The 17,864-nt window shown below is 43.6% G+C and overlaps 1 protein-coding gene across 1 annotated transcript in view; it reads left to right on the top strand.

The window, feature by feature from the left end:
* Positions 1–16,653, top strand: part of LOC132830739 (parathyroid hormone/parathyroid hormone-related peptide receptor-like) — a 146,233-nt gene extending 129,580 nt beyond the window's left edge. The window contains exons 14-15 of the mRNA XM_060848577.1: positions 6,514–6,555; positions 16,285–16,653. Coding sequence (XP_060704560.1) covers positions 6,514–6,555; positions 16,285–16,653 — 411 coding nt within the window. The remainder of the gene's footprint in view (positions 1–6,513; positions 6,556–16,284) is intronic.
* The last annotated feature ends 1,211 nt before the right edge of the window (positions 16,654–17,864 follow it).

Here is a 17,864-nt window from a genome sequence, read left to right on the forward strand (position 1 = left end):
TGGTTGTCGTCTTAGCTCTCTCGTCTTTCCTGGCTAACTTGTAACTCTCAAGCACCCTAACTGAGCCTTCACATCCCATCTTTGCATAAGACACCTTCTTCCTCTTGAGAAGAGATTTAACTTCTTTAGTAAACCACAGTTCCCTCACTCGATCACTCCCTCCCTGTCTGACAGGTACATACTTATTAAGGACACACAGTAGCTGTTCCTTGAACAAGCTCCACATTTCAATTGTGCCCATCTCCTGCAGTTTCCTTCCCCATCCTATGCATCCTAAATCTTGCCTAATTGCCTCATAATTGCCTTTCCTCCATCTATAATTCTTGCCCTGCAGTATATACTTATCCCTTTTTATCGCTAAAATAAACATAACCGAATTGTGATCACTATTACCAAAGTGCTCACCTACCTCCAAACCCCACACCTGGCCAGTTTCATTACCCAGTACCAATCCAATGTGGCCTTGCCCCTTGTTGGCCTGTCTACATACTGTGTCAGGAAATCTTTCTGCACACACTGGACAAAAACTGACCCATCTGAAGTACTTGAACTATAATATTCCCAGTCAATATTTGGGAGGTTGAAGTCCCCCATAACAACTATCCTGTTACTTTCACTCCTGTCCAGAGTCATCTTTGCAATCCTTTCCTCCACATCTTTGGAACTTTTCAGAGGAAAGAAAATCCCAACAGGGTGACACTCCTTTCCTGTTTCTAACCTCAGCCAATACAGCCTCATTATATGGGTCCTTGTCAAACCTCCTTTCTACTAATGTGATACTGTGCTTGACTAACAATGCCACATCTGCCCCTCTTTTACCACATTCCCTGTTCTTACTGAAACATCTAAATTCTGTAACCTGGAACAGACATTCCTGTCCCTGCTCTACTCTTGCCTCTGAAATGTACAAGTATACAAATGTACAAGTTTCATTGTACAAGTGTTAAAAACAAACTTAGAAGCTTTCTCAAGTAGATAGGTCCAGACATTTTGGAACCTCTGCCATTTACAACCCTTTTTGAAAATAAAAACAAGGACAACATACCTTGTATTAATTTTTGTATCAATAATGTGCTAGACTCTCCTATCATTAGGAGATAGTGAGGACTGCAGATGTTGGAGGGGTTAAAGTCAATAAAGTGTGGTGCTGGACAGGACCCTTCATGAATTCTGATGAAGCATTAAGCCCAAAATGTCAGCTCTTTCGCTCCTCAGATGCTGCCTGATCTGCTGTGCTTTTTTCAGTGCCATACTTTTTTGATTTCCCTATCATTAGGGTTGGAAATATTCACAAAGTTGTTTGGATCTGATTCATGGAGTGTAGGAGAGCTTGATTGGATCTGTGTGTAGGAGAGCTTGATTGGATCTGTGTGTAGGAGAGCTTGATTGGATCTGTGTGTAGGAGAGCTTGATTGGATCTGAGTGTAGGAGAGCTTGATTGGATCTGAGTGTAGGAGAGCTTGATTGGATCTGAGTGTAGGAGAGCTTGATTGGATCTGAGTGTAGGAGAGCTTGATTGGATCTGTGTGTAGGAGAGCTTGATTGGATCTGAGTGTAGGAGAGCTTGATTGGATCTGAGTGTAGGAGAGCTTGCTTAATCCTGCTTATTGCATGTTGTTTATGTTGTTTGATTTGCAAGTTGTTATAGTTTCACCAGGTTGACACTTCATTTTTAGGTACGCCTGGTGCTGCTCCTGGCATGCCCTCCTGCACTCTCCATTGAACCAGCATATGGGCGGCACGGTGGCTCAGTGGTTAGCACTGCTGCCTCAGAGCACCAGGGTCCTGGGTTCGATTCCTGCCTGTCTGTGTGGAGTTTGCACATTCTCCCCGTGTCTGCGTGGGTTTCCTCCAGGTGCTCCGGTTTCCTCCCACAATCCAAAAATCCAAAGGTCAGGTGAATTGGCCATGCTAAATTGCCTCTAGTGTTAGATGCATTAGTGAGGGGTAAATGTAGGGGAATGGGTCTCAGTGGGTTGCTCTTCGGAGGGTCGGTGTGGACTGGTTGGGCCAAAGGGCCTGTTTCCACACTGTAGGGAATCTAAATCTAATCTAATCTCCCCCACCCCCAACCTTGATGGTAAAGGTTGAGTGGGAGATATGCTGGGCCTAATGTTACAGATTGTGTTGGAGTACATTTCTGTCACTGCTGATGGTCCACAGTGCCTCATGGATGCCCAACCTTGAGTTGTTAGATCTGTTCCAACTCTGTCCCATTTACCGCAGTGATAGTGCCACACAACACAATACAGCGTATTCTCAATGTGAAAGCGGGACTTTGTTTCCAGAAGAACTGTGCAGTGATCTCTCTTACCATGGACAGATACATCTGCAGCCTGCAGATTAGTAAGGATGAAGTCAAGTATGTTTTTCCCTGTTGTTGGTTCCCCCACCGCCACCTGCAGATCCAGTCTAGCAGCTTTAGGACTGGCTCAGCTTGGTCAGTAGTGCTGCTGTTGAGCTTCTCTTGGTGTCTCTCACCAAGTGTACATTCTGTGCCCTTGCCATCTTCTGTGCTTCCTCCAAGTGTTGTTCAGCATGGAGGAGTACTGATTCATCAGCTGAGGGGGTTATTAGGTTGAAATCAGGAGGATATTTCCTTGCCCATATCTGACTTGCTGCCATGACACTCCATGGGGTACAGTCTCAATGTTGAAGACTCCCAGAACAACCACCACCTGACTGTACCCCACTGTACTGAACCTGTCCTGCCAGTGGGGCAGAGCCTACCCAGGGATAGCGATGATGAAGGAGTTTGAATATGTGTGTGACTGTGTCAGACTATTGCTTGACCAGTCTGTCCGGCAGTTCCTCCGGTTTTGGCATTAGCCCCAATTGTTAATAAGGGGAATGCAGTCGGGGTTGACTGGAAAGATCGTGCTCTTTGTCATTCCCAAATCCAGCGCTTAATCTGGTGCCAGGTGGTCCATTATGTTTTACACTTGATTTTGACAGCTATTTTGAAGCAACTGAGAACAGCAATTTTGAAAAGCAGTCAACGTCATTGCTGAAGTCACAAGTAGATCAGACTGAGCAAGGACAGCAGGTGTTCCTTCCTTAAAGGGCATGAGTAAGCCAGGTGGATTTTAACAACAATCTGGTGGTTACCTGGTCAGCATTATTGATACTCGATTTTTATCCTGGATTTATTTAGTTGACAGAATTTAAATCCCATACTTGTCTTGGTGGGATTTGAACTCAGATTATTAGACCAGCCCTCTGCATTACTAGTTCAGGAATATTAGAACAGTTGTTCTGAAGTATTCATACTGGACTTGAAACGTTAATTCTGTTTGCGAATTTTGAGAAGATTTGTAGCTCAGATTGAGGTTCTGGAGGTAGGTTTGCTCGCTGACCTGGAAGGTTCATTTTCAGGCGTTTCCTCACCATACTCGGTAACATCTTCAGTGAGCCTCCGGATGTTTCCTGCTTTCTATATATATGTTTGGGCTTCCTTGGGTTGGTGATATCATTTCCTGTGGCAATGTAATTTCCTATGGTGATGTAGTTTCCTGTTCTTTTTGTCAGGGGGTGGTAGATGGGATCCAAGTCAATGTGTTTGTCGATAGAGCTCTGTTTGGAATGACATGCATCTAGGAATTCTCGTGTGTATCTGTCTTTGGCAGTCCTAGGATTGAAGTGTGGTCCCAGTCGAAGTGGTGTCCTTCCTCATCTATATGTAAATATACTAATGAGAGAGGGTCATGTTGTTTTGTGGCTAGATGATGTTTATCTATCCTGGTGGCTAGTTTCTGTCTGTCTGTCCAACATGTGTTTGTTACAGTTCTTGCATGGTATTTTGTAAATTTAGATTAGATTACTTACAGTGTGGAAGCAGGCCCTTCGGCCCAACAAGTCCACACCAACCCGCCGAAGTGCAACCCACCCAGACCCATCCCCCTACACCTAACACTACCTGCAATTTAGCATGGCCAATTCACCTGACCTGCACATTTTTGGACTGTGGGAGGAAACTGGTGCACCCAGAGGAAACCCACGCAGACACAGGGAGAAGGTGCAAACTCCACACAGTCAGTTGCCTGAGGTGGGAATTGAACCTGGGTCTCTGGTACTGTGAGGCAGCAGTGCTAACCGTGCCGCCTCTGACATTAGTTTTGCTTGTTGTCTGGATAGGATCTTTCAAGTTCATTAGCTGCTGTTTTAGTGTGTTGGTGGGATTTTTTGGTGGCCCACAAATCCATCAACACACTAAAACAGCAGCTAATGAACTTGAAAGACCTTATACAGACAACAAGCAAAACTAATGTCATTTACAAAATACCATGCAAGGACTGTAACAAACACTATGTTAGACAGAGAGGCAGAAAACTAGCCACCAGGATCCATGAACATCAACTAGCCACAAAACGACATGATCTTATCTCACTAGTATCCTTACATACAGATAAAGAAGAACACTACTTCAACGGGGATAATACATCCATCCTAGGATAAGCCAAACACAGACATGCACGAGAATTCCTGGAAGCATGACATTCCAACCGGAACCCTGTCAACAAACCTACTGACTTGGATCCCATCTACCACCCCCTGAGAAAAAGAATAGGAAATGACGTCACCACAGGAAATGACATCCCCAACCCAAGGAAACCCAAACACATAAATAGAAAGCAGGAAACACCAGCAGTGTTTGATCTGGAGGTTCACTGAAGATGTAACTAGTATGATGATGAAACGACTGAAAATAAACCTTCCAGTTCAGCAAACAAACCTACATCCAGTTAATTTGGTTTCTTTCTCCACAGATGTTTCCAGACCTGCAGAGTTTCTCCAGCATTCTCTGTATTTCTAGTATCATTCGAACATTTCTCTTAAGGTGGTGGGATTGAAGTCAGGCTCCACATTAGATTAGACCAGGATATTGCCAGTCAATTGGGTAGGGAAGGTGTTTTTGTATGTAGTGCTGGCCTGGAAGCTGTAGGGGTGTATGGTGGGAATTACAAATTTCAACAACAATGGGAGCCCAAGCAAAGGCAACAAAAAGAAGCTGAAAGCTGCCAGACCATCACTTCCATTTCACACTTTCTTCCCCCTGTTTTGTACTTGGGCATGTCATAGAGGGAGAGTCTGTACAGCTGTAAGGAATCTGCCATTCTTTTAACAAATCCATCCACTCCACCATGGCAAAATGGGGAAGGTGAGCGAATAAGGATACTCTCACAGAAACATATGGGAAGACACAGAAAAGGCACAATTCTGAAATTTGCAGGTAGTGTGAAACTTAGAATTGGATAAAAGCTAGGAAGAAAATAGTGAAAGGCTTCACAGAGACAGGCTGAGGGAATGGAAATTGGTGCAAACACGGTACATGGAATTCAATGCATGACAGGGACATTTGGTGATACATTTTAGTTGAAAAAATGAGCAATTACAAAGCAGGCTAAATAGGACGACTGCTGTAACCAAATCTTTAAAATTGGCAGGATTGATTACAAAGCTGTGAATAAACTGTACAGGTTCCTGGACTTAAAAATAGAGGCAAACACAAAATCAGGAAGTTGGACTTAATCGATGTTGGGGAAGTCCAGAACTAGGTGTCACAGTTTAAGAATAAGGGGTAAGTCATTCAGGACTGAGATGAAGAAGAATTTCTTCACTCAGAGAGTTGTGAACCTGTGGAATTCTCTCCCACAGGAAGCTGTTGGGGCCAGTTCATTAGATACATTCAAGAAGGAGCTGGACATGGCACTTGCTGGTGTAGGGCCACATTCTGGCCTCCTGGCTAAAGGGATCAAGAGATACGGATAGAAAGTGGGAGTGGGATACTGAAATTGCATGGTCAGCCATGATGGTATTGAATGGTGGTACAGAGTTGAAGGGCCAAATGGCCTACTCTTGCACCGATTTTCTATATTTTATAGAAAAATGGTTTCATCTCCAACTGGAGTATTGTGTCCAGCCTGGGCACCACACTTCAGCAAGGATGTGATGTCTTTGGAGAGAAGTGCAGCTGATATTTACTGCAATGGTTCCAGGGATGAGGGGTTTGTGCAGTTACAGTAGAGGAACTGGGATTGTTTACTTTAGAACAAAGAAAATAAAAAACAGATCTGATTGAGGGATTCAAATCATGAAGGGTTTAGAGAAAGTAAATTGTTAGAAACAGCTTCCAATGATTTGAAGGGTCAATTACTAAGGCACACTTTCAAGGTGATTGGCAGAAGAACCATGTTGGTATTTGTTCTGGCTTGAAGAGAAATGATTTTGTACAATGAGTGGTAAAGATGTAGAGTACACTGCCTGATAGGATGGTGGATATATGTTCAATCTTAACTCCCGAGGCAGAATTGGAAACTTACTTACAGCAGAACAACATGCAAGCGCACTGGAAAAGAATGGTGTGGGGGTGGGGATGTTGGGGTGGGGTGGGTGGGGTTGGAGGGAGCAACTGATTTACTCTTGGAAAGTGTTAGTATTGATTAAGTGGGCTGAATGTTCTTAAGTGTTATTTGATGATTTTGATAATGATTTTGTTTTGTTTTCCCCAAACAGGGCTTTTTTGTTGCTTTTATTTACTGTTTCTGCAATGGGGAGGTGAGTCATTGAAGTTTCAGGTAAAGAAAACTGCAAATCAGAAGTGTGACATCGATATTTCGATGTTGATTCGGACACTGGTTAAAAATCCATCCCTTTGAGGAAAAAAACTTTTATCTACTTGCCTTTGTGTAGCTGCATACCAAATTCTATCTGATTTTATTCCTGACATTTTCCTGTCTTGTCCAGTACTACCGTGCAGGACTTTCCAGTTTAACCTTACCCTGTATATTCTTACATCTGGTCTATTCGTGAAACAGGAATCTGCTGTTTTTCTGTGCAAATATTAGATGTCTTGTTGTGTACTTCCAGCATTTTCTATAATTCAACCAATGTGTTGTGACCATTTGTTGATTTGTGACATAGAACACAAATCTGTAACAAGCCCTGTTAAGATGATAAGACTGGAGGACACACGAGCAAAGGAAGGCCTTTCAGCCCATGGTGTCTGCTCCACTAGTCCGTGTGATTATGGCTGATCTGGTATACCACAATTCCACTTTCCTGCCATTTCCCTATAACCCTTGATTTCCTTTAATTCCTTGATTAAAAATTTGTCTATCTCCTTGTTGAACATACTTAATGACCTAGCCCCACCAGCCAACTGCAATACTTTCATAGCTTCAATGCTTACAAACAGTGGGTTCACATCAATGAAACATTACTGAATGACAAATCAGAATTCCTACCATTACGGGGAAAGTGTGGCTGCAGAGGCCAATCGCTCAGAATATTCAAGCATTGTCTTTGGGTCAGAGCTGTCTGGGAAAGTATGTGTAGATGAAGGCAATGTTTCAGCAAGGCTTTTGATAAGGTCCTGCAAGGAAGCCTGACAGCAAGGGTAACCTTTTGGTAAATTGGATTCACAACTGGCTGAATGGCAGTAAGCAGACAGTGATGATTGAGATGAGTTTCTTAAACTGGAGGTCTGTGTCCAGGGGGGTCCCATAGGGGTCACTGTTGGTACCCTGGCTGTTTGTTGTTTTTATAAATGATTTAGACTTCAATGGAGGAAGGTTGATCAGTAGTTTCACAGATGATACAAAACATTTTGGTAAATAATTGAGGAAGATGGCTGGTCAAATGAGCTGATTAGTAGCAAATGGAATTCAATCTGAATAAACATGTAAGGGAATACGTGATGAGCAATAGGACACTGAGGATCAAAGGGATCGTGGTGTGCATATACACTGGTGCCTTAAGGTGTCGGAGCAGATGGATAAAATGGTTAATAAGGCATAAAGGAAGTTTGCCATTATTAGCTGATGCATAGAGTTTAAGAGCAGGCAGGTTATGATGGAAGTGTATAATCCACATTATAGAAGGGATGTGATAGCACAAGAGAGGGTACATAGGAGATTTATCAGGATGTTGCCTGGACTGGAGAGTTTCAGTCTGAGAGATTGGACAGGCTGGCATTGTCTTCCTTGGAGCAGAGGAGATTGAGAGGGGACTAAAATAACTCCACAAAAGCCCGCTTCCCATCACCAAGTCACCCTTTATTTACATAATACATGACACTGATCCAGCTAGCACAGAGCCGGCTCTTAGAGTGAGCGGAACCCCTGACACTCCTATTTATATCTATTAGCCAGGACTCCCTGATTGCGCAGTTAATCTGATCCAATCATGGAACTCATGTGCTATGAGATCCATCTGGCTGACCACGCTCCAAACACTGTAGGGACATGATTGATATGAATGAAATTATGAGGGAAATAGGTAGGGTAGACCTGAAGAAACCTTTGAGAGGGTGCAACACATGAGGTTGCTGCATAAGATAAGGATGCATGGTTTTAGGGATAGAGTATTAGTGTGGATAGAGGATTAGTTGACTGACAGGAAGCAAAAAGTGGGGATGAATCAGTGCTATTCTGGCTGGCAATCTGTAACTAGTGGTGTGCCTCAGGGATCAGTGTTCAAACCACAATTATTTCCAAAACTTTGCAAAGGAACATAGATACACTTAGTGAGTGGGCAAAGGTCTGGCAGATGGAATACAGTGTTAATAAATGTGAAATCATACATTTTGGTAGGAGCAACAGTAAAAAGGAATATGACGTGAATAGTAAAAGGTTGCAACATGTCCTTGTGAATGGATTGCAGAGGGTCGGTCTGCAGGTACAACAAGTAATTAGGAAGGCAAATGGAAATTTGTCCTTCATTGCGAAAGGAGTTGAGTTTAAAAGCAGAGAGGTAATGTTACAGCTGTACAAGGTGCTAGTGAGACTACACCTGGAGTACTGTGTGCAGATTTGGTCTCCTTCCTTGAGGAAGCACTGGAGGGGGTGCAGAAGAGGTTCACTAGTTTGATTCCACAGTTGAGAGGGTTGGCTTTTGAAGAGAGACTGAATAGACTACAATTATATTCATTAGATTTCAGATTGATGAGGGGAGGATCTTATAGAAACATATAAAATTATGAAGGGAATCAATAAAATAGAAATAGAGAGGATATTTCCACTGGCAGTGAAACTAGGACAAGAGGGCATAGCCTCAAGATTAGAGGAAGCAGATTTAGGACAGAATTGAGTAGGAACTTCTTCACCCAGAGGGTTGTGAATCTATGGAATTCCTTGCCCAGGGAGGTAGTTGACGCTACCTTAGTAATCACTTTTAAGACTAAGGTAGATAATTTTTGAAACATAAAGGAATTAAGGGATCTGGTGAAAATGCAGGTAAGTGGAGCTGACGCCACAAGAAAATCAGCCACGATGTTATTGAGTGGCGCAGCAGGCTCTAAGGGCTGGATGGCCTACTCCTGCTCCTGGTTCTTATGTTCCTTCCCCTTGATGGAGGAAGGGTCAATGCCTGGGGACATAGTTTTAAGGTAAGGGGCAGGAAGATGTGATGGGAATCTGGAACTCATCACCTTTAAGAGTGGTAACGGCAGAAACCCTCATAACATTTATATTTAGATGTGCACGTACGATGCCAAGGCATGCAAGGCCACCGGCTGGAAAATTAGATTGGAATAATTAGGTGATTGTTTGGGACCAGTATGGAAGCGAAGGGTCGACGGGCCTTTTTCTGTACTACAGATCTCCATGACTCAAAGAATGGGACAGTGAGTCGGGGGCAGTCTGTCTGGGACATGGAGCTCTATGTTCCTGCGCTACACTGTGTGCTTTCTGCTTCTGCTGGAGCTTCCTGTGAGGTGATTGCCTACAGTGAGTGCTCTTCATGGCGTTGGCCACATGACTATGTCATGCATGGAGCACATTTGTACAATGTTACATTTCCATCCAAACATACCCTTTTCATCTAAAAAAAACACAGATAAAAAGGAATTTACACACATTGCACTTACACTCTGAGTTACTCACTTTGCAAACAACCTTTCCCATGCATTGGCAGAACTGCTTGTTATTCTAATGAGAAACATGACTAAACATTGCTGGAGAAACTCTGCAGGTCAGGCAGAGAAAACAGAGTTAACATTTTGTGTGGTGACCTTTCTTCAGAATTAATACAAGCTAAGAAGGGGTGGTATTTATGCTGATGACAGGAGGGTGCAGGGTGAAAATGAGCGAGGGGATAGATGGAAATGGAGCCCAGAGTGGAGGAAGAAAGGTAAGCAGACAAAGGAATGGGAAATAGTAAGGCAGGGAAGGAGAAACGAATAGGTGAAAATAGGGTGGCTGTGCTGAAAGTCTTGGCTGCTGGGGTGGGTACAGTACATGGGAGAACATGTTCAGGATCTAAAATTATTGAACTCCGTACTGAGTCCTGATGGATGCAGGGTCCCCAGGTGGAAAGTGAGATGCTGTTCTTCCAGCTTGCACTGAGCTTTGCTGGAGCACTACAGCAAGCCTGAGACAGAGGCGTTGGCCAGGAAACACAGAGATATGTTGAAGTGGCAGGCAACAGGAAGCTTTTTTGCTGACAGAACATAAATGTTCCTCAAAACATCACCCAGTCTGCATTTCATCTCCCCAGTGTAGAGGGGACCACATTGTGAGCAAAGAATAGATTGAATAGATTAGCAGACTAGGTGAGTGAAGTGCAGGTGAATCAGTGTTTCACCTGGAAGGTATGTCTGGGGCCTTGTATTGTGAGGAGGGAGGAAGTGAATAGGCAGGTGTTGCACCTTCTGCAATTGGTACTGAGGTGGTGTGGGGAGATGTTGGGAGTGGAAGAAGAGTGGACCAAGGTGTCCCAGCGGAAATAGTCCCAATGGAAGGCTGACAAGGGAGAATATGTGTCTGGTGGTGCCATCCCAGTGGAAGTGTCAGAAATGGCAGCTCGTGATCCTTTGTATGTGGATGCTGGTTGGATAGTCAGGTGAGGATGAGGGACATCCTCTTGTACTTGTGGGAGGGAGGAGAAGGAGTGAAAGCTAAGTGCTGGAGTTGGGTCAGAGATAGCTGGGGCCTCCGAAAATCATGGTGATTGGGAATCCTTGATTGAGTAAAAAGGTGGACATTTCAAAGACCCCCCTTTTTAAAGATAACATCTTCAGAACAAATGTGACGGAGACAGAGAAACTGGGAGAACAGAATGGACTCTTTACATTAAGCAGGGTGTGAGGATTTATAGTTAAGGTAACTGTGGGAGTCAGTGGGTTTGAAATGGATATTAGTGGTCAAGTTATCCCCAGAAATGGAAACAGAGATGTCAAGGAAGGGGAGGGAGGAGTCAGATAGACCAGATGAAGGTAAGCGCAGGGTGAAAATTGGGAGAGAAATTTGTCCAATTAGATGAAAGAGGGAAGCAGCATGAATGATATAATTGATGTACCAGGGAAAGAGTTGTGGGAGGGGACTAGAACGAGGAATGTTCCACGTACCCCACAAACAGACAGGAGAAACTGGGTCCTAAGCGGGTTCCCAGTTTGATCTGAAAAAAGTGGGAGGAGTTAAGAAAAGTTGTTCAAAGTAAGGGCAAACTCAGCCAGGCAGAGCAGGGTGGTGGCACATGGGGACAGTTCAGGCCTTTCCCAGGAAGAAACAGAGAGCCCTGAGACCAACCTGATGGGGGTGGATGTGTAAAGACTTGTGGGTTCATAATGAAGAGAATGCAGCTGGTGTCTGTGGACAGGAAATTTTGAAACTGATGTAAAACATCAGAAGAATCATGGTTTAAGTGGGAAGGCACTGGACAAAGGAGAATAAATCAATGTAGGATGGTGTAAGATGAGCTGAATCCTGTGGAACAGGATCAGGCAGAAACTATGGGTCTGCCCAGGCAATCCTGTTTGTGATTTTTAGGAAGGAGGTAGAAGTGGGCTGGGTGGGGCTGTATGGGGTTAGGAGGCTATGAGCTGGGAGGTTAATAGCTTCTCAGAGAAGATGAAATTAGTGACCATCGTGGACACAATAGTCTGATGTTCAATGATGGGGTCAAGGTCCAAGGAGAGACAGGAGGATGTATCTCAGCCTCCATATTGTCGAGGTTAGTATGCCAGACAGCAACAGCCCCACCTTTGTCAGCTGGCTTGTTTACACAGTCAGGATCAGAGAGCATGGAGTGCAGTAAGTTCACAGGGAGATAGATTAGAATGGGTAAGGGAGTCAGAGACATTAGGTCAATCGATGTCATCTCGACAGTTCTTGATGAACAGGTCAAGCGCAGCTAAAAGGCCAAAGGGAAGGGTCCAGGTGGAAGGAGAGTGTGGGTGGCAGGTGAAGATGAAACAGGACTCTTGTCCAAAGAAATGGGCATGGAGACAAAGGCAACAGAAGAGTTCAACCTCATGCCATACCCAAAATTCATTGAAGTTGGTGTGTGGGGGATAAAACTAAATTTTTTAACTTTGCTTTCTCTGCACAGATGCTGCCAGACCTGTTGAGTTTTTCCAGCAATTTCTGTTTTTGTTTCAGATTTCCAACATCTGCAGTTCATTGTTTTATATTATTCTAATACGTCCCTCTTTTGTCACTCTCTTTACACATGGTATACATGACTTTTAAAATGTGTGCATCTTGTGTGATGGTGCACATGCAGTTGTTAACAATTTCTTGGAAGGCCTGCTGGTTGGAATGATGTGCTCTCTGGGTTGTTTTCAAAATCGCCCCAGCTCCCTCTGTTGCTTTAGACACATCCTTCTGTTAGTGTTCACTGTATCTGACAAGCCAATCTTGTCGTTTTGTGACTTTGGTATCAGGTTTCCTTTGCATTCCTGCACTTGTTTGTTTGACTGTTTATCAATCCATGTGGCATGTGGAACACTGTTAATCTCTGGTGGAGTGTCTGGGACACTCATCTAAGCTCTCACTTTGCTCCTGCTGAGATGTGTGGCTTTGCCTGGTGCCTATTCTCTGGGACTCCAGATCTCCAGTCTTTGCCACTACAGTCAGCACTGAGTTCTCTCAGGCTGAGCACCCTCCTGTCACAGAGACTCAAGTGTACCTTCGAGTTAGAGTCATAGGGATGTACAGCACAGAAACAGGCCCCGAGGCCCAACTTGTCCTAAATTATTCTAGTCCCATTTTCTTGCATTTGGCCCATATTTCTCTAAATCTTTCCTTTCATTGTCCAAGTGTCTTTTAAATGTCACCACTCAACCTCCTACATTCCTGGGGAAAAGAATTCCTAATCTATCCAGCTTCTCCCTATAATCCAAACCTTCCAGTCTCAGTAACATGCTTATTCATTTTCACACTCTTTCCAATTTAATAATGTCCTTTCAACAGAAGAGCAATCAGAATTGCACGCAGTACTCCAAAAGTGGCCTTACCATTGTCATCTCCAGCTAGAACATGACGTCTCAACTCCTGTTCTTAATGGTCTGATCCATGATCTTTCTAGCTATGCTGCCACGTTGAAGGAACAGTTAACTTACACCCCAAGGTGTCTCTGTTTGACAAAACTCCTCAGGGCCCTATCATTAAATGTGCAAGCCCTGCCTAGTTTGTCTGATCAAGACTGCCTTGTCGTTAATATCCCTGGTAAATCTTGGTTGGGTTATCCCTTTTCTAAATTCTCCTTTCTCACTGGGATATATCTTTGCTCTGAGCCATGTCTGTCAGTGTACCCTGGTTAGAGACAAAAAGACTGGAATGCAAACCAGCCTCCTGCCTGTCATCGTGCCTTGACTGTCTTTGCTGCTGAACCCCTGTCCCAGTTCACTCCAGCCTGCTGTGCCCTCATTCCTTTATAATTACCCTTACATAAGTTCAGTACAATTCTTTTCCAACCTAAGTTCCTCCTCCACAAACGGAATGCTAAATTCTACCATGTAACAGTCAATGTGCCTTTGGGGATATTTTACTCAGATTATTTTTTTTTCAAACTTGCCTCATTACACATCGTCAAATTCATTATCAAAATAACCTGATCCCTGTTTGGATCCACAACATTATTTTCACAGAAACTGTTCTGAATACACTGTATGAATTCTTCTGCATGGCTGAAAGCAGTCTTTGAATTTTTTGAAGATTCTTGGTAAGCAAGGGGTGAACTGTTAACAGAGGCAGACAGGAATGTGGTTCTATTAGCCATGATCCTATTGGATGGTGGAGCAGGCTCAAGGGGCAATATGTTCTCTTCCTGATCCTTGTTTCTACCCTCATAGCTCAAGTCATTTAAAAGGTATCTGTCTGGATCTGCATCCAATTATTCTAACTTCCAAGGCTATGGACCATGGCACTGGAAGGTGGGAATAGAATGGATGGCTCATAACTTTTTCTTCACTAGTACAGCATTTTTCTCTGCTGTACTCTGAATTTCTACAGGCCAACTGTTATAGAGTTGAATTGTTGAACAGGATCAAGAAATTGAATGCCCTCCTCTTTCTGTGCAAATGATATTTTCCCAAGAGGGCTGGTTAGCTAAGTTGCCTTGTGATTCAGAGTGATGCCAACAACACGAGTTAAATTCCCGCACAGGCCGGGGTTACCATGAAGGACTGCCCTCAACCTCTCCTTTCACCTGACACAAGTGACCCTCAACCTAAACTATCATGAGTCATTTCTCTTGAAAGAGAGACAGTCCTATGGAGATTAAGTTTTTGTTTCGATTTTCCGAAGAACTGTTCAGACACCCACAGTACAGACATATTTATTTGGAATATGGAGGATGCAAAACCGTTAGCAAAATGTGAGGGAAAACCTTTTTGTTCAGACATCACAGCCTTTCATATCATCTCCTGGTGTTACTGCACGTGGATCTGTGAAGCTTGGTGGAAGGATCAGTGTCCAACTTGCATTTTATATTGTTTTATTCTCTCCTTCCACTGTCTTTATCAGAATAATTACAAACCAGTTTTCTCTTTGAGACTTGATGTTACCAACCTGCTCTAAGATGTCAGTTGAATTAGATTACTTACAGTGTGGAAACAGGCCCTTCGGCCCAACAAGAACACACCGACCCTCCGAAGCACAACTCACCCAGACCCATTCCCCTACGTTTTACCCTTTCACCACAGGCAATTTAGCATGGCCAATTCACTTAACCTGCACATTTTTGGATTGTGGGAGGAAACCGGAGTACCTGGAGGAATCCCACGCAGACACGGGGAGAATATGCAAACTCCACACAGAGAGTCGCCTGAGACGGGACTTGAACCTGGGTCTCTGGCGCTGTGAGGCAGCAGTGCTAACCACTGTGCCATCGTATCCAGTATCTACCTTATACCCACACTCAATTTGTCAGAACCATCATCCAACCTTTCCATTGCAATAATTTCCATAGATTTTAGAGGTGTATTTATTTTCTTCTGAGCTAAACACTTTGAAAAGTGGTTAAGCTCTCATAGATAAAACACTATGCTTCATGCAATGGATGTGCTGTCTTTGTTTTTCTGTATTTCTCTTCATAATATTGGCAACTTGTCCCTTAGCCTTGGTCTTCCTGCTCATTGTTCTGTGGATATTTGCTACTTTGCTCCTCATTGTCATACACACTGCGCTGTCTGAACTGCCTCTCCACATTGCTTGGACTTATTCAGGAAATGTGTCATAATCTCGTATTTTTGCTATTGCAGGTAGTTCTGTTTCATGATGCCACTCACTTTGACAGGAGTCTCCCAGTGCTTCACCTGGAGCTTGCTTCTTACTCATTTATCCTTGTCAGTAGCTTGCAGTGACTTTTAAGAGTGTTGAACAGTTCTGCATTTCACTTTTAATTGCTGTGCTCAGTTCAGAACAGGGGGCACACCAAGACTCAATAACCAGGTCACAGTATTCTAGGGGCCCACAGTGCTCAGGACTGGATGCAGGGACACTGAGCTCAGATTGGGGCTGCAGTTGGGACTGAGGGTGTGGGCCTGGAGTAGCACTGAACCTGTGATTTCTGTCCTGAATCTTAGCTTCCCTCCTATTACAGCTCTTCAACTCTCAGTCTCAACTCCACTGCTGAAACTATGCTACACACATTCATGGTGCACAGTGTAGCTTGTATTCAAACTCCCCAGCTGCATTCCTGCAGTGAGGCCCTCATATGGCACTGGTCATCTGAAGCCAAAAAGCACTCAATTCAATTTCTAACTAAATGCAGTGACCATGGCTGGGCCTGAACCCATGATGTTCTGCTTTTGGAGTCAAGAGGGTTTGCTACAGAGAAAATGGATTGCACTCTAAGGAGTTGCAAGAGTATAAGTAGCAATTCAGTGGCCTCTTAATCTTGCCTACAACATTGCAACAACATCGTGTTCCCCTCAACATGTGTTCGGTTATGTGCTGTGTTTTATTCTGAGCTCTGTAACTGTGTGTTTCACACTGTGCCTTGTAACTCTATGTTGTATTCTGTGTGCTGTAGCTGTTTTATTCTGTACTCTGTACTCACCAGGTTCAGGCAGAAATAAAGAAATCCTGGTTCAGGAGGAATCTCGCTCTGAACTTTAATCAGAAGATGAGAACTGGCAGCAGCTGCCTTTATGGAGCAGTGACCTCTCACGTTACCAATAGTATCAGCAACAGCCTGGCTACCAGAGGAGTGTCTACCCTGCACACAAACACCAGGCACTCTGTACCACAGCCACCCTCACTCTCCAGGCTGCCTGGCTACATCACAAGTACATCACAGTCAGAAAGCTCACTGGCTTCTCCAACCCTGCATAGCATCATGAGGAAGGGAGAAAGCAAGGACCATTTTGCAAATGAGGAACAGCAGAAACTGAAGATCCCTCTCCACAATCAATGGGAAACAGTGTTATGAAAAGTTTAGATGGTGTTATAGCTTGAAACATTCCTTTATTGATTAAACAATAATGTTGCATTTGAGCTAAACAGTGCTACTGAGTAATGTTTAAGGTGAAGTGAGTATGAAGGAGGGATTCACAAAGATCCACAGCTTGGAGTCAGTGTATCTCACGAATGTTTGTGGTTTTTGCTCCAGACAAGTTTGGATGTACATGGGGAATGGGTGACTATTTACTTGACTGCAGAAATTAATTCAGGGGAAAACGACACTCCTGTCAATATAGTGTCAACATTAATATGTCAACTGCCCTAATGCTAACCCGAGGTTGGGGGTCATCACAGTTTGCTTCCTGTTTGAAACTTTGCCATATGTTGACTGTGTGTAACAGGAAACCTTGAGAGAGTAACACTTGTACATGATTCTGACAACTATTGCAGCCACAATGAGGTGACAGACCCGACTTTGTTTTGCATTTTGTTAAACATCTTGATGTCAGCTCCTGCAGTTTGATTTCACAGTTGGGTGCTAATTCTGACACCAGCAATTCTGCTGATGAAGCAAACTTTCTCTTGACAGAGAGACTGCAGTGAAACGGCCCTGTTAGATAATCATCAGCTGAATGCAGTTACATGGCCAAGTAATGTTCCTGCTGCTGAGCAAAGACTGCATGCTGTTAATAATTATAGATAGTGCTTAACTGCTCATTGCTGATCACTGATAAACCCTCACCCATTGCTCCTTCCACAGACAATATTGAGTGAATACACAGCTAGAACCTCACTCATTTTACAATTGTTTGGCAACATTCATAATCTGATCTATGTTTGAAGACTGGTCACATTGTTGAGGACAGTCAGTGCTTTCGTTATAACCTACAGGAGACGGGATGAGAAATGAACGTAGCCTCAGAGTTCCTAACATTGCTGAATGTAACCTCTTCCAGTCAGTCACTGTACTTGAAATTTAAGGGTAACTTGTTTTGACAATTGCAGATTCTGAGTTACATCAACTGGAAAGTATACAAAACAAATATTGTTAGATGGTGGACAAGCAACAGACTTGATCCTACTCAGAGTCTTCATGAATAAAAAAAATCCCAAAATGAATTCATCCATTCAAAGATGAGAATTTACAGTATTTTTGTCCTGAGCAAACAAAGTGACACAAATAAAAGATCTCAGGAATGTATCAGTTTGGTCTGACCACAGAGAGCAGAATGTATAGGT

The sequence above is a fragment of the Hemiscyllium ocellatum genome, chromosome 32 (genome assembly GCF_020745735.1).
Source record: "Hemiscyllium ocellatum isolate sHemOce1 chromosome 32, sHemOce1.pat.X.cur, whole genome shotgun sequence".
In the NCBI taxonomy this organism is placed as follows: domain Eukaryota; kingdom Metazoa; phylum Chordata; class Chondrichthyes; order Orectolobiformes; family Hemiscylliidae; genus Hemiscyllium; species Hemiscyllium ocellatum.